We start from the raw sequence: 22,060 nt of genomic DNA on the forward strand, positions 1-22,060 counted from the left end.
AAATAACAAATATATTAGTTGAATGATACAATAAATCCAATTTATTAACAACCAGTATATATGCATTTAGTAGAAAAGCACATAAGAACATGACATACAGGTAACACCTTCCAAAAAAATATCCCTATCTCCTAATGATAAAGAATCCTTTTAAAAACTCCTGGATCCAGACAGTGATCTGGATCATTCCCAAAATCTAATCATTTGTTACTCGTCCCATTTCGGACATTTCCTGAAAATTTCATCAAAATCCGTCCATAATTTTTTCAGTTATGTTGCTAACTAACCAACAAACAAACCCTGGCAAAAACATAACCTCTTGGCGGAGGTAAAAAAACCACACTACTTCCTGGTTCCTCACAAAGCAGGTCCACTCACTGTTCATGCAGAGGTGGACCTTACAGACCCTGGAGACCACATTGGACCTGAGATTGTTGACTCACTGGAACTGTTGCTGTCACTGTCTTGTAATGAGTGCGGAAATGACCAAAAATAGTCACTTGCCCGATAGAGGTTTAAAGGTAATGCAACCTTTTGAAATTCCTTTTGAATGATCTCTACAAAGCACCGTAACATTAAAAAATTGCAGATACCTGTAAAAAAACCCAGAGCTTTTGGGGTCATTTTTTGATTCATCAGCCCCAGTGAACAATACGCTCCCTCTTCTCCAATGTTGTTTTGTGTAATTGAACGCCAAAAGCCACAGGATTGGCTCCATTTGTGAGAAAATAAACCTATACAGACACAGTTAGTCTTTTTTTTTTTTTTTTTTTTTTTTTTACAGAGGAGCTGTTTGGATATGTGACACCACTTCCTTGGTTTGGTAGCTCAGACACAAAATGTAATATGATGCAATATTGGTGATAGCCCCCAGATCTCAGCGGTATTATGCAGTAATAGCACAGCTTTGATTGATGGAAAGCTCAAGGCAAAATGTCGGCGCCTCCGAGGTCTTCATCGAGACAAGAGAACTTTGTTACTTTCTGAAATAAGCTCATCTTCAAGTGTTGACGTGACATTTCAATCTATCTGTCAGGCTGTGTTTTTTTTTTTTTTTCTTCTTCTTCTTCTTCTCTCCTTCCGAAAAAGTTTCATCTCCACATTTGAGTCCCAGAGGTTTTAACTGTATTCAGGCCTTTGTAACTGCTTTGCATTTAATTAACAACCTGCAATGCATGCGCTCGCTCTAATAAACACACACACGCACACACACATACATATACACACACATGCACGCTAATATCATTCTTATTGTCAGGTTTCGCCAGGGATTCCTGTGTCTGCTCAAAGCCTGGGTTTGCCTTGTCTGTCTGTCTATCTGTCTGTCTTTGTGTTTGTGTGTATGTGTGTGTGTGTGTGTGTTTGAACAGGACTCTGCATTTGCTTGTGCAGCCACTCTGAAGCATCTGTGTTTACCATCTCAACAGAAACACAGAGACAGAGACGGAGCTAGACAAACTGTGGACACACACAGACATGCCAGCCTCTGCAGAGAAAACAAACGCTCCTTTGCCAGTCGTCTTCTTCTTCCCACACTTCCTCTCCTCTGTCTGTCCTTCCGTCACTCGCACATTCCCTGTCACAAGTCATGAAACAATCTGGCTTGAAATGTTAATGTCCCCGACTTGTTTTTCATGTGGCTGGAGAAATGACAAATCAAAAATACTGCGACTGTGTGTGTGTGTTTGTGTGTGTGTGCACTCATGCCACATGACTTGGAGTTGACTAAAACTGAACATGCACAGATGACTGCCTCTTGAGATTGGACTTTACCGTCTCCATTTGGAGCATGATTTGGGATTTAGTTGTCCTGACGATGGGACGCAATGTAAGACGAGGATGTTAACCCATAAAGACCCAGTGCTATTTTTGTGTCAGTTCCCAAATTAATTTTTCTCTGTATTTAACCTTTCTTAAATTATTTTTCACCATTTATTATCTCCACCAAGGAACAGCAGAGGTTATGTTTTCATTTAAGTTTGTCAGTTTGTTTGTTTGTGGGGTGGGGTGGGGGGTATATCTGTGGGGGTGTGTGCATTTCCAATAATTGCTCATCTTTCAATGAGACGTGCATTGACCTGTCAATCAACTGAGGTGGCACTGGCACCTGAGGAAGTGTCCAATCAGGTTCCAGAGGTGGCCAGCGCTAGTTAGCAATATTTTCCTTAGCATAACCTTACCTACGTCTGCCTCTGATTGGCTCATCAGTCCTCATGCCTAAAGTTAACCTGTCTAATCAGTGAAGCTACCAAGTACTAGCCAGTTAGAGGCAGAGTAGGATGGGTCATGGTTTCACCGTTTGAGGGGAAAAAATGGGCAATTTGGCTCAGATACTACTGAATGGTGCACATCAGGGGGATTTAGAAGTGGGTATACACAATGCTGACTGAAAAATAAGTGGATATACTCCATATACAGTTGTATACCCTGGACTACACCACTGGCCATAACTACCATAGTTGGCGTGAAACTGAAGGTGAAACTTAACTTTGGACTTTGAAATTTTCACAACTTTCAACCAGTGGCGGCTGCTCGTCTTTCAGAGAGGGGAAGCTCATTGTCGGCTTACATTAAAAAAAAAAAAAAGTCAAGTTATTTAAACATAAATTTGTCCCTCCGTTCCTTTTTAAGAAAATGGTCAGTGACCTTATCGTACCAACTAAACAAGAAAATGTTGAAATTATGTTAAATTGAAACAAGTAAGTACAATGAGTGTGTTTTATTTACAGTGCAAGAAATGAACAAGTAATTTCGTAGTGGTTTCTCACTCGATTTCACAGCAGAATGTGCGACGGTATTAAACTGAACTCTGTCAGTGAAGGAGCAGATCTGAAAATAGCTGTCAATCAAATGGGATTCAGCCTTTCAACTGATCCTCCAATCAGCACGTGGAAGCCTTGCATCCAGCCCGGCCAAGCTCCGCCCACAGCTCCATTCACACCCAGAGACGCTGAGCGTCTGGGGGTGGGACAACATCGTGGCATTTATCCAATTACCGTCCAGTTCTGAGGCAATGAAAAAAACTGTTCCACTCAGTCCCATTGAAGTGCATGGACGCCCAGAGTCTGCGGACAAATGCACTGAGCAGAGATGGAGGAGAAAACAGTGAAATGGGAATGGAGGAGAAGTGAACAACATCGAATCTGTTGATTTGTGATAAAGCTGATTCTGAACAAACTCGTCTGTGAGATGAACGTGTTCTAACACATTTGTAGTCAATGAAATGTCAACAGAACCGAACATATTTGACCATTTAATTTTCATAATTTTAGGGGAAGCTGAGTTTCCCTTGCAGTCTATGAGAAATCGCCTCTGTTTCCAACCTGTATCCACTGGGCCCCCTGGGAATGCTGGACCCCATGAATTTGTCATGTTTATCCCCCTTTATGGCGCCCCAGATTATTATTATTATTATTATTATTATTATTATTATTATTGTTGTTGTTATTATTGTGCAGTTGAGGTCAGTGTCATCACAGTAAACCTGTCTTCGTCTCATGTCTCGACAGCAGCTCTTCATTTACCCATGATCCTTCAGCTGTTTCTGTTTCCATTTAACATGTTAGTCCTCATCTACCTCCGTATTCCCCTCTCTCCAGTAACCGTCTCTGTTTTCCTGCTTTTATGTTTCTCTTTCTTGTTTTCGGTCTTTCTGTCTTTCATGTCTCGCTCCCTGCTCTGCGTCTCTTTCTCTCTTTTTTCTTCTCATGCCTTTTAGCCGGTTGTTTGTTTCTGCCTTTGACTGACAGAGCTGCCGTCTTGGTGGCACAAAGTAAACTAAACTGTGAATAGGGAGTCATGGGAAACTGTGTGTGTGCGCTGGGTTCACATGTGCGCTTTTTAAGTCCACCTCCTTGTTGGTATGTTTGCAATGTGTGTCGCTGTATTTGCATGCGTGTTTGCAAAAGAAAGAAAAAAGACCTGCGACTTTTCCTGCTTTGTCGATGTCCTCTGAGGACGTTCAGGGTGTTAGGTCATTGTTACTGTTGAGCCGGAGCAGCTGGAGAAGACTAGCTACAAGGTCGGAGGCCAATGCGTCTGTGTTTGTGTCTGTCAGCCGCAGTTTGTGTGTGTGTTTAGTCTTTAAAATTTATGACAAGGTCCAAATACCGAAGGGACTGAGCTCTGTACGTCCTGAATACACAACACTGTTTTCATACACGGAACCTGACGGAGGGACTTTGGGCTTGTCACACAACTTTGCTTTTGGCAGCTCTGTGATTTAGTTTGTAGCAGTTCTCTGACTCAATAAAGAAAAAAAAACTTTAATTTGGATTAAACATCCAAGCATCAGTCACATATTTGACGAGTGTTGTTTTACTACACAGATTCTGCTTTGAGATGCTTTTAAGGGACATTAGTCACTTTTCTACTGACCCTCAAATTGTGCAACTAGAACTTGCGCATAAAACGACAATTTCACCGAAAGTCTAATTTTTCGATTAAAAGTTTTTGCGCTGGCAAGAGGTGGTTTTTCAGGCATAGTGCAAATGTTACATCACGCAAAACTGCAATGGAAAAACCTTTTTTTCGCAACTAGAGTCAGGTGAATTAAAAAAACAGATGTTGATGTACATTACAACAAGTGAAGAAGAAGAAGAAACATGTCACGGTATGTGTGGACACACCAGGAAACCCAATCACTTTTTAATTTAGTATGGGATAGAGGGGTAATATATAATAACTAGAAAAGCACTCTGAGAGCGCAGACCTCCGCCAAGGCAGATCAGTGCCCCCCCCCCCGATCACCACCAAAATTTAATCATTTCTTCCTTGTGCCAGTATCAATATTTCCTGAAATTTTCATCCAAATCTGTCCATAACTTTTTGAAAGATCTGGATCAGTCTTTGCCATTTGATAGAACACCCCATTGTAAATCCCTGAGTCAAATTGCATGAGATTTGCACAATTCCCCCATATTGTGATTTCCACCATAAATATTAGTCCCATATTTATTTTACCTATATTTTAAGATTCCTTGACCATGAAAACATACCGTTAGCAACTGGATTCATAATTATATCCTTATTAGTTCAGTAGTTATTCACGAAAATCACATTTCTCGTAATGGCGGTTTTCTTCTGGATCTAGCTCCTTAAGTATTAAAGCTACATGAAATCCGGTGGCATACTCCCGATGCGGAACTGACTGAGCTACACGATGGCGCTTGTCAGAAATTTCTACCTTTAATATTAAAGGCACAGTAGGCCAAAAAGTAAGGGCACCCCCATTTTTTAAATAAATTGAGATAAAATCCGCCTTCTGGATCAGATCCGGATCAGCCTTTGAAATGTGATGTAATTCAAGCAATAACAATAACAATACAGTATACTTTTCATCTGCAGTCCTTAGGCAGGTGACAGAAACAATACATAAAATAGCCAACATTAGTACATCACTCATATGCTATGTCTAAAAATTAAAAATATAAATAATGATGACGGGCATCATTAAAATAAACAAACAAATAAACAAAAACAAATAGACATAGGATGATCACAAGGGCATTAGCCTATATATTCACCTTCTTCCTTCATACTTACATACAACTAAACAGAGAAGGTGTATGGGTGATGAAATGTATGTCCTTTACGTCATTGAAATGCGACAGATGTCATAATTCTGCGTCCCAGGAGTGTTAGTTCCATAAACACAGTACATGTCTGCGTGGTCACATATTACATCAGGACCTTTTTTGTGCATGTGGGACACTTCAGGGTCGGATTCAGTTCATACTCAAAACTGATAGAAGTCGCATTTAATGTGTAATTTGAACAAGCACACAAAAAAAAATCATATTTCACCAAAAAATACAAATTGTCTATTAAGATGATTTTCTCTTGGCTGGCCTGGGAACACCTTAGGGTCCGCCCGGAAGAGCTGGAGGAGGTGTCTGGGGAGAGGGAAGTCTGGGCATCCCTGCTCAGACTGTTACCCCCGCGACCCAGCCCGGATAAAGCTGAAGATAATGGATGGTCTATTAAGACCTGCTGTCTGAATGTAACCATCTTTGCTTTAATGTATCATATAATATTTGAAATTGATTTTTGGTACCATTTGTGCTCTGTCGTTTCCAGATCATCGATGAAGATGACACACAGTTCATGACCAACTGCCCCCCGGCAGTGACGGAGAGCACGCCCCGGAGACGCACCAGGATACAAGTGTTCTGGACAGCGCCCCCCACTGGCACCGGCTGTGTAATACTGAAGTAAGTTTCATTTATGTCTGTAGTTAAACTTTCCTCCGCATAATCAACAAAATAATTTTAAATTCAACTTTTATTAATGAGTTTTTATGTTAAAATGTTATTGTATAATCATATACTTTATACAAATAAAACAGATGAAAAGAGGGATTTGGTGATAAATACAACCATATACAGAACATATGATTAACAGGTAACAGTTGTGTGTTTGTTATGATTCTAAGTCAATGAAACGGCCACAAAACACACACCAGAGACTTTAATAGCAACTTTTTTCATGCATTTCTTTAACCCAGTGAAGCCTGAACCATTACATCATTGACAGAAAATTCCATTTCTTTGACACTGGAGCCTTTATTGGTCCTTCTGAACAACAACAACAACAACAAAAGTCTCAAACATCAATTTCCATGTATGAGTTTCAATTTTGTATCATATTTGATACATTGGGTCCCAATGCTGAAATATTGTTATTTTTGAACAAACAAAAACATAATATAACACAAGCATGTCTAACATATTGGTAATTCCATTTCAAAATTGTCAGTTATTACTCCTTTCTCATTAATTTAATCTTGTAGTGTCACTGGAAAGGCCTCTGGTGGATGAATTCCTCCCCCTGGTGAATGATCTGTGTATTGCATGTATCTAATTGTATACATCAGGTTTTTGAAGAACAAAAATATCCCAGTGATCATGTAGAGGGCTTCAAAACTCATGTTTCAAATGTGATACGTTTGGTGTTATAGGGTTAATCCCTACATGATTTATAATGGAGAGTTTATCGTGATGAAATATTTGATTTCAGTTTATTTCAATCTGTTGATTTATTCATGTGGGCTGTACAAATACATTCACAATCATTCTATTTGATATAAAATCACAAAAAGCTGCAGATTAAACATCCAGCCTCAGGAGATTTGTTCCACTTTAGGTTTTGTTGAAATTTTATAAACACATAGTCACTAAAAACAACAAAAAAAACAACAACAAACAAATCTTCCATTTATTCCATTATTTGTGCTTCTTGTAGTTGCAGTTTTTGAGTTATTATTTTTATTGTATACATTCCTTCAGTAATTGCGATCCATCGGCCCTTTTTTTGGTGGTTCTGTCTTTACCCAGTTTTGTTGTAATAATGTTTTTCCAAGCCACTAAAAGCATCTTAACCAAGTATATGTTGTTTCCCACTACATTCCCATCAGACAAGTTACTCAAATACAGAACATCACAGCACACTGGAATCTCATAACCCAGTATTTGTTGTAGTTCTCCACACACCATCCACAGATTTAGGAGTTTTTATAATGAAACTGCAGAAATAATATTTTTAATTCAATGACAGAGCAGAGGGAGGTATGGTGAATAACATGCAAAAATGAAAGTCTTTAAGCTCATGTCTTTGTTTTTTAATGCTATCTTAAGTTTGCATGGATCTTAACATTTCTGAATGAGTAATCTGTGCTTTTGTCAGGATTACAAAGCAGGTAAACTTGAGATTGCAATTGTAATACCAACATGACTCATTTACCACTTTGTGCAGCTCTATTGGTTACGGGCCTTGATAAATGATGTAGAACATATTACAAAAAAAACTAATCAATGATGTTTAATTTAAGTCAGAAATTTCCCACTCTCACACTTAACCGTGAACACAGCAGAGTGTGTTCGTGGTGTGTGTGTTTAATTGCTTGGTATAATGGTGCTTCATCTCAAAGTGGCTCATATCATGCTACTCTTTGTTTTGATGGTGTTGCAGTTGTTTTTTGCAGCTGCTACTTTTTTAGCGGCTTTTATGACACTTAAAAACACTGAACCATGTTAATATGATGTAGACTACCACGACCAGCAGCTAGCAAAGGTACTTATTTTAAGAGTTGCTGATATTTTCCTGTTAAAATTTAGATATATATACATCACGCATATCCCTCCTTGTTGTCAGTGACCTAAAATTGTCCACTTCATCATTTTATTTTGTGGTATAAGAGCCTTTTTAAGTAAATGAAATGATATGTTTACTGTTAGAGTTGTTACACAGTCAACACATCATACACACCACTGAACAACTATTTAGTTTTAGCCTGATTGGATAATATTTGCCTAAATGTAGGGTTTACCTCCCTTATACAGGGTTTCTACAGGTCATTAAAAAGTCATTTAACCCTTTCATGCATACTGGTAAATATAGTGGACAGTTATTCTTTAGCTGTTCTCTTGTATATTCATGGATTTTGTTGTTCTTTTCGCTGTTTTTTTTTTTTTTTTTTTTTTTTAACACATATCTTTATTAAAGTTTTAAGACACTACATATCTTTTCTGACATGAATTGGTAACAATTTGTAGATCTCTCCTGAGCATAAACCGCCAGAATCACAAGCCCTCCCCATAGTTTTCACACAATTTATCACTAAATTCATGTTTCTGTGCGTCAAAAATTTAACGTGTGGTATCCAGCTGAGTGGACATTTTTGCAGCTTAATGAAAAATAGATTCATAAGAATTTTTGTTTTTCATTATTATTTTTTATTTTATGTATTTTTGAATTATTTTTTATTTTATTTTTATTATTTTTATTTCTTTTCAGAAGAAATTTTTCAATCTCATTGTTTTTTTCATACGTAAAGAGGAATAAAAACACTCAGGAAAAAAAATTTGATTAGGTTTTCATAATTCGTGCATGAAAGGGTTAATAGATTTTGTGAAAATTAAAGCCTTAAAAAGCATTAAATTCAAACGCTGTAAAAAAAAAAAAAAAAAAAACAAAAAAAAACAACATAAAAAAACGGTATTATTCTGGCAGCAGGGGTGCTGAAAAAATACTGTTAAATAACGTAAAATAACCATCTCATTAAAATACGGTAATTTTCCATAATTAAAATACAGTTTTTTGCCCTAAATTTACTTGAGATTTTGCTTATTTTTTGGACTTTTTAATGTTTAATAAAGAATATTTTCATGTATTAAAACAATCAAATTACCTGTAAATATGGACAAACATTGTTATAAAACAAATAGGGCTTAAAATTGCAGAAAAGTGCTGTTATTAGTTGGTGTTGATCACATAATTTTATGTTTAAAAACTTGTATATCAATTAATATTTGATGTAATAAAATGATATACCACACATAAAAACATTTGATTTATCTTTGAAAACCTGTCAATTAACTGTAAATAAACTAGTTGTCTGGATTTTAATTCCAGCAATTTACCGTTAAATTGATATAAAGTATAAACACAATATTTATAGGTTATTCCACATTTAATCTTGTGGCTTTCTTAGGTAACTTCTTGTAACAGAAGTACAATTTTGACAAAGCCATACATGCCATAAAAACAATAAGACCTTAACCACAGTGCAACTTAAGTAGCACAGGATGAGCTTTTACTTTGACAAGTTCAGTGTTTGGCCTTGGGTTAAACATAACTGTCATGGATGAACAAAAACAAACACAAAAAGGCCAATGAACATTACCATACACATATTAACCCCACATTTACACTAACAGCACAACCCTGCTGAACCCCTGCACATAAAAAGAACACAGAATTAACAACATGCCCAATACCCACAATGCAATACGGCAAACATACCACAACATTATCTTTACTTTTAAAAACTGTCATAATACAGATACCAGATGTGATATAAGAGCCTTTTTAAGCCAATGAAATGATTTGTTTACCATTAGTCAGAGTTGTTACATAGTCAACACATCATACACACCACTGAACTACTGTTTAGTTTTAGCCTGATTGGATAATATTTGCCTAAATGTAGCGTTCACCTCCCTTATAAGGATGAGCATCATTGAAAAGTCATATGATAAGAATGTTTTTATACAACGACAGTTTTACCTTCCCCGATGAACATTCAGTTAAAGGGCTCATATTTATCTAAACCCACTTTTATTAGTCTTTGGGTCATTTATTTGTGTATTTGGACCCTAACAGTTCATACAGTTTGAATTTGAACCCTCCAGGGGCTGCAAAGTTATCTTTACATTCATTTTGGCAAAAATAGAATGGGTTTCTACAAACTGTTTCAATTCCTTCTTAATTTGTTACATTTACAACTAGTTACATCACGACATTTGCACATATAAGGTCAAGGCTTCCGACAAACATTTCTCCCAGTATGGCATAATTGTTTATCAGCAGCAGCGGTTGCAGTAAAAACTGAAAATATGTCCAAACTTTGAGCCGATTACCTAAAATGTTCAGTTGTTGTTTGAATTAACAAACACACGTGGCTGAATGGCACAGAGAAGCAGGTCAATAACCTGGAGGGGGTGGGCTCATGTGCATTTAAAGGGCCAACGCTCAAAACCCCCTTTCTGGTGTCATTACTCAGAAATAGTGTTGAAGATGAACCTGTGGAGTTGAATTAATGAAGAATTCAGACCCAAGCAGAGCATTTACAGTTTATGTAGACCACAGGAAAATGTTTGAAAATGCATAATTCCATTTAAAAAAGCAAAATATCACTGCTTTAAACTAAAACAGCTCAGAGCTTAAAGATGTAGATTGAATTTATTCACAGCCACAGGTTGACGTATAAACATGAATGTATATGACCAGTAGAGGGAGTAGTGAGTTACTCTGCTGGTGAGGAACACTAGTACCAATAATGAGTTGAGGATGAGAACCAGTAAAAAAGCAAACAGCGGTGGTCTTATTTTGATTATGAAGCCTAGATAGTTTATTATAGGTTGTTATACTTGCTATGTTCACTCGTTATTGAGTCAGGGTTCAGATTAAACTGACAGTTCTGACCTTTATTTGTTCGAGTCCAAACAAATTTTTAGCACAGATACTGAAAACACAAACTGTACAGAAAACAGAGGTGACTAGTGGTTTTACTGTGGCTGTTTTCTGTCTAAAAACAGAGCTGAGCTAACAGAGCTAAGCTAACAGTTATAATGTAAACTATCAGCTGATGCAGTGGGTGAAGATTGAGACACTGTCTTTTTTTTTTTTGGGCTCAGCTGGCTGACAGGCAGCTGTCTGCACCGATAAGGCAGCAGCCAACACCAACTGTACTCCACTGAGACACTGTCTTATTTTGAGTGACTGTTAAAATAACCTGGGGTGCCATAAGGGCGGGGGGGTAAATGCGACAAATTCATAGGACCCAGCATTTGTGGGGGGCTATAGAGCAGTGGAGGGGGTCCAGTGGATACAGGTTAGAAGTTGTGAAAATTTCGTGTAAGATCTGCTGTATAAAGGCCAGGAGTCGGACTTTGGAAGTATGTTGAGTTTCACTTTCGTTTCACACCAGCGTTACTTACGTTACTTATGAACCGCACCCCCACATATATAACTGCTGCCCCTACCCCATGTATATACCCTTCAACCCCCCTCCACTCAGACAGATCGACAAGATACTGAATTTTATCAAGGGTCCACAACGTTTACCTTTCATGGGGCTCACGATTGCTAGCGGCGCCCAGATGAAGCCTATAAAGATGTATGTTTATTATGTGACGTTATTATACTTGCTATGTTCACTCTTAATTGAGTCACGGTTCAAACTAAACTGTGACTGTTCTGACCTTATTTGTTCGAGTCCAAACATATTTTTAGTGCAGATATTGAAAACACAAACTGTACAGAAAACGAGGTGATTTGTGGTTTAACTGTGGCTGTTTTCTGTCTAAAACAGAGCTAAGCTAACAGCTATAATGTAAACTATCAGCTGATGCAGTGGTGAAGATGGAGACACTGTGTTATTTTGACTGACTGTTAAAATAAGCTACTATGAGTTTGTTTGTTTGTTTTTTTTTGTTTTTTTAGGACCACCATAACACAGATATGTGTCAGCAGTGGGTTTAACTTTATTCAGTGAATGATACAGTCTGTAGAGATGTAGCATTAATTTTTTAGTGTTCAAGACCATATTCTGGTTTTGGGATATTAATTCTACATATAACCCCTTTAAACTCAATCTAATCCCAGTATAATTGTATTTTAGTTTTTATGACAAAGAATAAAGATCTAACAGTAGATGATAGTTATAGTCTGTGCTTTATTAATGCAGTTTATCATTGAAGATGCTGCTTTGAAAACTCTCCAGAGCCTCCGTATCTAATATTTAAAACAGTATTTAAAAGTCAGACACCAAAAATAAATGAGCTCTGTTGCTGAAAAGTTAGACCCCACCAAAAAATTAAGCAAATGCTGTGAAAGTGATCATGTTAATGCTGCGTTTTTTTGTGCCAAAGTGCTGCTGTTTACACGCTGTCAACTTTTAGACGCTGAGACCTGCAGACCTCTGAGCAGCTTCAGCCAAACCCTGTTCACTGATAATGGAGTTTTCAAAGTCAGAATAGCCTTTATTATCATAGTGTGTTCAATGAAATTATGAGTGCTACTCCAATCAGTTCAACAATATGAACTAGGGCTGTCAAAATGAATGTGTTAACACGGATTAATCCGTTATCATGATTAATCAGATTAAAATGTTTTAAAGGTGCTGAACAGACTTTCTGCGAGATCTTAAAAAAGTCTGATTTTTATATATACACCTGATCGTAGTCTGCAGTTTAAAATGAGATTATCATCACCAAAATAGGTTATTTCCAAATGCTATTTCCAGCATCCCTGGCCGGGTCGGACAAGACTGGACTGCTTTACGGCAGACTTATGTCACTATGACAACAACACACCGACCGGCAGTTAAAGGTGGAGTCTGAGGTGTTTTTCTGGAGCATTTTTTACTATATTCCTTAAAATCCCCTTCACACCCCGATTACAACTAATTAATTAAATGCTCTAACACAAAAATTAGTCACCTGTGGAATGGACAGGACTGAAAAAACACCATCCAATCATATTGAACACCCACTCGAAATGATTGAACAGTGATATGTCTATCAAACTCAACTGCCATTTGCCCCTCCCCCCTCTGTGCGTACCCCTCTTTGAGCATGAATCATGCGTTCCCTGAGGCTGGAAGCGCTTGTACAGGAAATGAAGCCAGAACTTGGCTATATTAGTTATATTAGGATGGAAAGTTCCCTGGCAAACTGTTTTGTTATTAACATAAATCAGTAGGAAATGTACCATTAGTCAGATAGGTCTGAACTAGGGCTGTTCTGGAAGAGTGGGGGTGTCAGAGGAGACTGAATGAGGTATGCATGGATATGCTAGCCGGAGCCTCAGCCAGGGCTGTAGTCGGCGTCGGAGCCTGAAGCAGGGCCGTACGGGACCGGAACCGGGTACAGAGCCTCAGGTGGGGTCGAAGCCGGAGCTAGGGCCGTAGTCGGAACCTCAGCTGATGTCGGAGACGCAGCTGGGGCCGGGCCGGACCGTAGACGACGTCGGAGCCCAAGCTGGGGATGGAGCAGAGCCTCAGCCGGCGAATTGTTGCTTGTGCAGCACTCGTGAACCCTTAGGAACAAGCGTTGTGCATGCCAGTACTCTGGAGGCGTGGCTTCGGAGAGACGTCTAAAGAAAGGGGTTTGGACTTTTGAATTGAGTATTTTCAAAATGTAGCTTGCTCGAACCGTTTTGCTAAGATCTCATACCCCACCTTTAAGTAGTGAAAAGTGAGCTGAACGAGTGAGGAGTAAGATCTGTCCTTTTTCCTAAAGAAAGAGCTTTATTGGATTTATTTTGTTGTAATGGTGGACACTGGAACTAGAGCTGGACTGACAGAAAGAAAAAAGAAGAAGAAAGTTAAAGGGTAGAGTGAAAGAGCACAGGTTAAAACACTGGTAAACCTCTGCATTGAACCGATGGATAGAACTAAGGGAGTTAAAGGAATGAAAACAGAGCTGGAGTTGTCCCTCTTTCTTCTACACAGGTATAGACTGCTTCTGTTCTTTATACATCATGGGAAGTTGAGTCTTTGTCCCTTAAAAACACCACCGATTCCGGCCGAAGGTGTCGCTGCAATCCACTTTAAACGAATTCTCTGTTCAGGACCTTTAATGCAATTAACTCATCTACAGCAGAATGACTGTGAATGTCTCTGCCGACACTTTGGGGTCAGTTTGTCCAAGTAGAGTTAGCGTCACACATGAACAAATGGTCAGTTGATCTGGTAGTGACAGGCAGCAGAACCAGCCCATAAAGATGGAAGACACTAAACCAGGGGTCTCTGGAACCAGCTCGACTTGGCTCGGCTCGGCTCAACTCGACTCGGTATTCCTGAGATCGTTTCCATTACAGGATACTACTGACTTTACAGTACCTGGACGTCATAGCGATGCGGCGCGTTACTTCCATGTCGTCTGTTCAGAGAGTTGCTGAAAACTCGCTCGTTGTGTGTTGTCTCGTCTGAATTTTTACGTCAACCACCAAAGACTGAGTCTCCGCGACCGACCATGGTGTAGTTTTGAGCTGTTATCATGTGGATTAATGTACCGCTATATTTACTGTCCACTTCTGCATCTGTTTTTTGTAAAATGGCGGGTCACAGAGAAAACTATCTGACCAATCAGTGGTCTGCAGTGTTTTACGTCACGGTTTAGTATCGTTTGGAACCTCGGTGGAGGTGATACCAAAAAACTAGTACCGGGTACCAGATTCCAGGTCCTTTTTTGTAATGGAAGGCCAAGCCGAGTCGAGTCGAGCCAATACCACGCAGCGGCAAAACATGCGGCCCAGGGGCCAAATGCAGCCCACCAAAGGTTCCAATCCGGCCCCTGGGATGAATTTGCAAAGTGCAAAAGTTTCACAGTCAAGGCTGTCGAAGTCATTTTAGTTCAGGTTCCACATACAGACCAATATGATCTACAGTCAAATAATCGCATCATAACTTACAAAAAATAATGACTCCATATTTTCTTCTTGGTTTGATGTGAAAAAAATTTTACATTATGCCTATAAATAATGACAACTTCAAATTTTTTGTCTTTGTTTTAGTGCAAAAAATAACATTAGCCTAAATAATGAAAATATTTACATTTACAAACTATCCTGTAACAATAAAATATGAATAACCTGAACAAATATGAACAACCAGAAACGTCTAAAGAAAATTAAGCACAATTTTAACAGTTTTCTGCCTGTTACTGTTAAGTGTCTTTGTAGATCCAATCCATAATGCACATGCAGAAATGATAAGTTGAGTCGTAATATTGTTAAAACTGCACTTATTTTTCTTAAGAAATTTCAGTTTTTTCAGGTTATTCACGTCTTTCTTGTTTGGATAGTTTATAAAAAGTAAGTATTTTCATAATTTAATGTTGTTGTTGGTTTTTTTTTTACACTAACACAAAGATAAAAAATTTGGAGTTGTCATAATTTATTGGTTATTTTATTATTACTTTCCTGGTCCGGCCCACTTGAGATCAAATCGAGCTGAACGTGGAACCTGAAAGAAAATGAGTTTGAGAGCCCTGCACTAAACAACATGTTGGTCCTCTGGATGGAAATATGAGGACAAAAAAAACCAAGACGGAACAGTTGTTTTGTTGAAACTTTTGAAATTAGTTAATAAACACATTAAATGCGTATATATTCCCTTCTTCTTTGAGTCTGTTTGCTCATGCAAAATGAGATGCGATTAGTAGAGATTAAAACTGAATTATATTTAATCGTGATTAATCAAAATTAATCCACAGCAACCCTGGATTAATCTGATTAAAATTTTTAATCATTTGACAGCACTAATATGAATTAAAAAAACTATTTCAGAATATAAGAATAAAGCAAAAATTAAAAAGTAAAATGAGAAAATACAATATAAAGTTACACTAAAAGTAAAATAAGAATAGACCTAAAGGTAGAATAAAATACGTATAGACACAATATTAAGATTATGTACATCTATGATCTATGAAAGTCTATAAAAATAAAGGGTTTATATATTTTCACCAAACATAACGGCAATGAAAGGTTCACTGCAATTTTTTACTGAATGAAAGAACGTTCCAAATCTCTTGAAGTTAATTTTCAGACTGCGACAAAACAAATGGAAACCAACGTCCGCCTGAGAGAACCAGATCGATCTCAGAACCACATGGTGTGCTCTGCATCATGAAGAGGGATAATGGAAAGTAGTTTGTAGGTAGAATTAAAAAGCAGCAGGAGCACGCTTTATCTACATTCTTTTTTTTTTTTTTTTTTTCCGCTGTGGTACTTCCAGAGAAGAGAGCGCCAGAAAAAAACCTGGACGGCTTCATTACCGATGAATATTGCACCCCTGGCACGGTCATTGTTTTTACAGATGGTTATTACTGGTCATAAGTAAGGTAGTGCCAGGTGTTTCTCCAGAAGCCTTGTCACACCGGGGCTTGTGCAGAGGGAGCGGCTCCACAACAAAGAGACAGATGATGATTACAGGGGCCAAAGAAGCAGGTGTGACTGTAAAACTCAACTGTGTTATTTCCAGACTGATGTGTGTGAGTGTGCGTCCAAGCGTTTATGTATTCTGTGTTCTGACAGCTTGAAAAATGTCCACTTCACTCCACTTTAAGGAGCTTCTATTGTTTCATATTAGGGGTGGCAAACGTGCGGTACACAGGACAAATCTGGCAACCCAAAAAGTATCGATCCGTCCCGCAGGATGAAAGTAAAGGAAAAAAATTACACTGAAGATATGAACAGTCGCACTGGAAAAAAATCTAAATCTTACCAACTGTATTTTTCTCATTTCTAGCTAAAATATCTCATCACACTTAAAATAAGACATAATCACCTAAAGAGGAACTTTACAGTGAGATATAAGAACTTATTTTCAGACAATAGATCTGGAAAATCTTATTTCATCAAATCTTACCAAGATCATTTTCACTTGTTCCACTGGCAGATTTTTTTGCTTGAATTGAGCAAAAAAATAAATAAATCTTAAATTAAAAAAAAAAAAAAATCTTGAATTAAGTAAAACAATCTTGAATTAAGAAAAAAAAAAATCTTGAATTAAGCAGAGAAATCTTGAATTAGGCTAAAAGAAATCTTAAGCAAAAAAAAAAAGAAAAATCTTGAATTAAGAAAAAAAATCTTGAATTAAGCAAATAAAATAATAATAATCTTGAATTAAGCAAAAAAATATATATGCCAGTGGGACAAGTGAAAATGATCTTGGTAAGATTTCTTGAAATAAAATTTTGAAGATCTATTGTCTAATCTAATCTAAACCCAGTGTGTCCATGCATTGTCACTGATCCAACTCCATGGGTTTTACTGGTGAGTCAATGTTGTAGAAAATGATGGTGTTTCCACAGTAACTACAGAGTCTCTGAATGTCCAAATGGGTCATATCTGATGACCATTAAAGGATGAATAATTGTTTTTTACACCAATGATTTACATGTATTGATAGGATTAGTGAATCAGCAGGTATTAAACAGTTTAGATTAGTAGATGTTGTTGGTCTTCAGTGAATGTTTGGGTCTTTATGGTTTAAAAGAGCACTTCCTGCTCACTTTATGCTGTGTTTTGTGTATAAAATCACTGTGAAGCATTTTATTGTTTGTTTTGAGTGTCACTCTGTGAAAGAACATCCTCGACAGGGACCGTTGGCATCATGGAAAGAAAGAAAGAATCCTAATTATTAGTCTTAGTTGGCTTATTGCAGAGACAGTTAACTGGAACTTTAACTAACCACAGCAGTGATGAGTTTAATGAGCGTCGTAAAATATCAAGTGGTCACAAACTTTTATGTTCAGATCAGTGGGTATCATCCAAACTTTTATACTTTCATCAAAGAGGCACCAGAACAAAGTAGAACCAGTCTGCAAACTCATCCCTGTAGCATATATACTGGTGTTTGTCAGCGGGGGTGGGAGAGTGTCGGGGGGGCATTTGGAAGGAGAAAGCTGAGAAGGGAGGGCGCTGAAGCAGAAGGGGGGGTAGTCAGTGTAGTTCCTAAGAAACTTTGCTTGTTCTGGGACTTTCCAGCATGTTATCTCTTTTTTTTTTTTTTTTTTTTTTTTCTTTTATGGGCTCAGCTGGCTGACAGGCAGCTGTCTGTACCGATAAGGCAGCAGCCGACACCAACTGTACTCCCAGTCATCACTGCCCATTTTTCTGACACCTTTGCTTGTGTATCCTCTTTTATTTGGACATTTTACCAGGGAGTATCTCACACTACTTTTTTTTTTTTCCCCCACGTGTCTTATCCAGCGTCCTAAACAGCAGAATGGTAGTCTGGTTCCTTTTGGTGCTGAACAAATTTGCTTTGCCAAGGGTAACTTCATAAAGTATATGAAGTTCCCTTTGATATTCTACTGTGTTTATTATGAGTTTTGTTGAACCACATTTCGATGCCGGACCTGACATGGGGGGTGGGGGTAGAAGAAGGGGAGAGAACAAGAGAGAAGAAGGTGGCGAAGACCCTCACAAGAAAGTATCAACAATACAAACAGTAACAACCATGGAGACAATTACAGGGGTTGGACAAAATAATGGAAACACCTTAAAAAATCAACAAAATATAATTTAATATGGTGTAGGTCCGCCTTTTGCGGCAATTACCGCCTCAATTCTCCGAGGTATTGATTCATACAACTTGTGAATTGTTTCCATAGGAATTTTAAGCCATTCTTCAGTTAGAATACCCTCCAACTCTTTTAGAGACGATGGCGGAGGAAATCGACGTCTTACTTGAATCTCTAAAACTGACCATAAATGCTCAATAATGTTGAGGTCTGGGGACTGTGCCGGCCATACGAGATGCTCAACTTCATTAGAATGTTCCTCATGCCATTCTTTAACAATTCTAGCTGTATGGATTGGGGCATTATCATCTTGAGGTGAAGGTGTTTCCATTATTTTGTCCAACCCCTGTATAGTGGCAATAATAACTACAACCAGAACTGAGTAAACTGGGCAGAAGAGAGAGAAAAAAAACCCAAAACAAACAAAACTCCAAAAAAAACAAAACAAAACACAACAATGAGATACATAAGACCTATGAAATGAGGAATATAAGAAAGCGTGAACAAAATATCGTATACCACGTTCGCACAAATAATACCTATAACAAATAATACCAGTAACAAATCCACACAACATCAGTTGTGTCCAGCATGTTATCTCAATAACAAATGTATGTCCATTGGTCCATTGCGTTACTACTGCATCGCTCCCACATGGCCTCCCTCCCAAGAATTTTTTGGGGGTGGGGCACTAGGAGGCTCATGAAGATGTAAGGGGGCGTTTGTTCAAAAAAGGTAGAGAAACACTGATCTATACTGACAGAGCCTTTGTACGGAGTGTATATTTTCACCAAAACATCTACTGATCTAAAATGTTTCATAAGTGTTGATCCACTAATCCCACCAATACATGGAAGTATAGAAAGTGAGTGAGAAACCAGAGGTCAGTGGCCCGGATGCATGCAGCCAGTCGAAAAACGCTTAGTATGTGGGATGGTGTTTATTTTATGGTTAGTGCAACATAATTGTCTCTGACTTTCCTGATCACTATTCTGTTTATATCTGTAAATTACACTGGGTTACAAACAAATGTTTTTTGCAAGTTGTCTAGGTTTTTTCAACTGAATTAGGACCATTTTGCACCACTAAATCCAAAAATGACATCTGTTTTTCTCAATCAGGCCAGGTTTTTTGGCTAATTTGATTTTGAAAAATTTGATCTTCTCACAGTCTGCGCCCAAACTTTGTCTTGGTCATTAAGTTTAATACCAAAATAAGATTGGTAAGGACACTTTATGAAACTTGTGATATGATTCCTGTTAGGTAAAATGGTGTATTCACCGCAGATGTAGCAGAATATGTCAGGCTTAGTTTTGCAAGATCTTCTAGTCGAAGCCATTTCATTCACCTGTAATATTAAAAAAAACATTAATCATAAATTGGTAAAAGTAAAATCTTCAGAACTCCTTTATTGCAAAAAAAATGAAAGAATTTTGTATCATATGATGTGAAAATGCCCATAAATGTAAGCAAAAATGTTAAAAAGCCAATATGTAGCATAGTTCAGAAAGTTGACCTGATTGAGCAAAATTAATGTGATTTTTGGATTCAGCACACCAAAATTATCCTAAATCAGCTCCAAAAACTTAAACAATAAATTTGTTGTTGACCAGTGTTATATTCTCTTTCATCTATATACATATATTTGTCTTTATTTGTCTTTATTAGTTGGTTTTCGTATTCTGAGATCCAGATTGGTTTGGTGTGGGGGTCGCCACTGGTTTAGTGATTTATGTGATTTAGTGATTTATTCCGAACATGCAATGAAATTTAACATATATGCACTTGCAAAACATACATACATAATACAAATATCAAGAATCATAACAATCTTAGTCAGAAGAAAAGCAAAGTAATTCCATTTACATGCCCGAAAAGGGGTGGGAAGAAGTATAACTTAACTGGTTCTGGGGGGGTGGGGTTTATACTTGGTGTGCCACAGAATCTTGTATTATAAAATGTGCATTTCTTTTTCTTTTGTATTGTACTTCTGAGATGCACAATGAAAACAAATAAAAAAATTGATCAAAAAAAATAAAAAAAAAGTGAGAAACCGAAGACGTTGAAATTCAGATGTTTTCAACTGGCCAATTTGGTTCTTACTAGGGCTGTGTATTGGCAAGAATGTGGCGATACGATACAAATCACAATACTAGGATCACGATATGATATATCATGATACTGTTAAAAAGGCAATTTTTTCTTTGTTTCTTTTTTTTTCAAATGATTATTTCCTTGATTAATTGAATTACACCAGAAATATGCACAAATACTATACACATTTTATTTGATCACAACAGGATCTAATGCTATTTCACAAAATGTTCCTGTGTTCAAACTTTAATTATGTTTTACAGACATTACAGTTTAAGATCCTGTTCAAATGTTCATATTCTATTAGTTCAGAACTAACATCAGAACATTATTTTAGTTCAATCCAAACAAAGGAACTAACATTATTTATAAGAGTGTTAAATAATAATAATAATAATAATAATAATAATAATAATAATAATAATAATAATAATAATAATAATAATAATGTAAAATAATAAAATATAAACAAAAAGAAAACCAAAAAAACCAAAAATGAATCTCCACAATATCTGCATTTGAATAAATACCTAAAAATATCGATACAGTACTTTTTAATATCGATACAATATTGTGAAATGAAATATCGCGATATATTGCAGAACCGATATTCTCTAACACTCCTAGTTCTTACAGTTGAGGAATAGTCCCATCTCCACATTAAACATCTCGGCAAGTTGATAGGACCAATATTTTGGGAGATTTTAGTAATTTTGGAATACAGTAGTCTTAAAATCACGTTGCGTTGCCCATGACAGTTGAGGAAGTGCAGTACCACACTGTGTGATGAAAACAAGAACGATACATTTATTAACTTCAGTCCCTAGATTTCGGTATTAATATGACCCGTGGTTCCCTAAGCGGTCAACGTGCTAGTATTATTATATTACGCAGATCTTACTAAAAGTTTGTCATGCATGTTGGACTTCAAAAAGCTGAGACACCAACAAAAGTTTTTCCCAACCAAAGAGTGATGATAAGCTTCTATCAGAGAGGATGTGAAGCTGATTTCAAAAGAACCAGGATAATTATCTGGTCACTTTAATGATGTCTACTTTATAGTTAATACACACACAGACAGGAAGCTTTGAAAAGTTACACATCTGCGTAGAAAGAAACAAAAGTTTAACCATAAAGAGCCAAACATCCACCAGCGACCAAAACTATCTACTGATCTAAACTGGTTAATAGCTTTTAATCCACTAATCCTATCAATCCATGTAAATAATTGGTGTAAAATACAGTTTATCATCTTTTCATGGTCATCAGACATGACCCATTTGGACGTTCAGAAGCTCCATAGTTACCGTGGAAACACTGTCATCTTCTACGACACTGATTCACCAGTAAAACCCATGGAGTTGGATCAA

At 37.4% G+C, this 22,060-nt stretch overlaps 1 protein-coding gene across 1 annotated transcript in view; it reads left to right on the plus strand.

The window, feature by feature from the left end:
• LOC115420609 (spondin-1-like) overlaps positions 1-22,060 on the plus strand; it is a 319,353-nt gene that overhangs the window by 46,616 nt on the left and 250,677 nt on the right. The window contains 1 exon segment of the mRNA XM_030135980.1: positions 6,079-6,212. Within this exon segment, the coding sequence (XP_029991840.1) occupies positions 6,079-6,212 (134 nt within the window).

Source organism: Sphaeramia orbicularis, chromosome 6 (genome assembly GCF_902148855.1).
Source record: "Sphaeramia orbicularis chromosome 6, fSphaOr1.1, whole genome shotgun sequence".
Lineage (NCBI taxonomy): Eukaryota > Metazoa > Chordata > Actinopteri > Kurtiformes > Apogonidae > Sphaeramia > Sphaeramia orbicularis.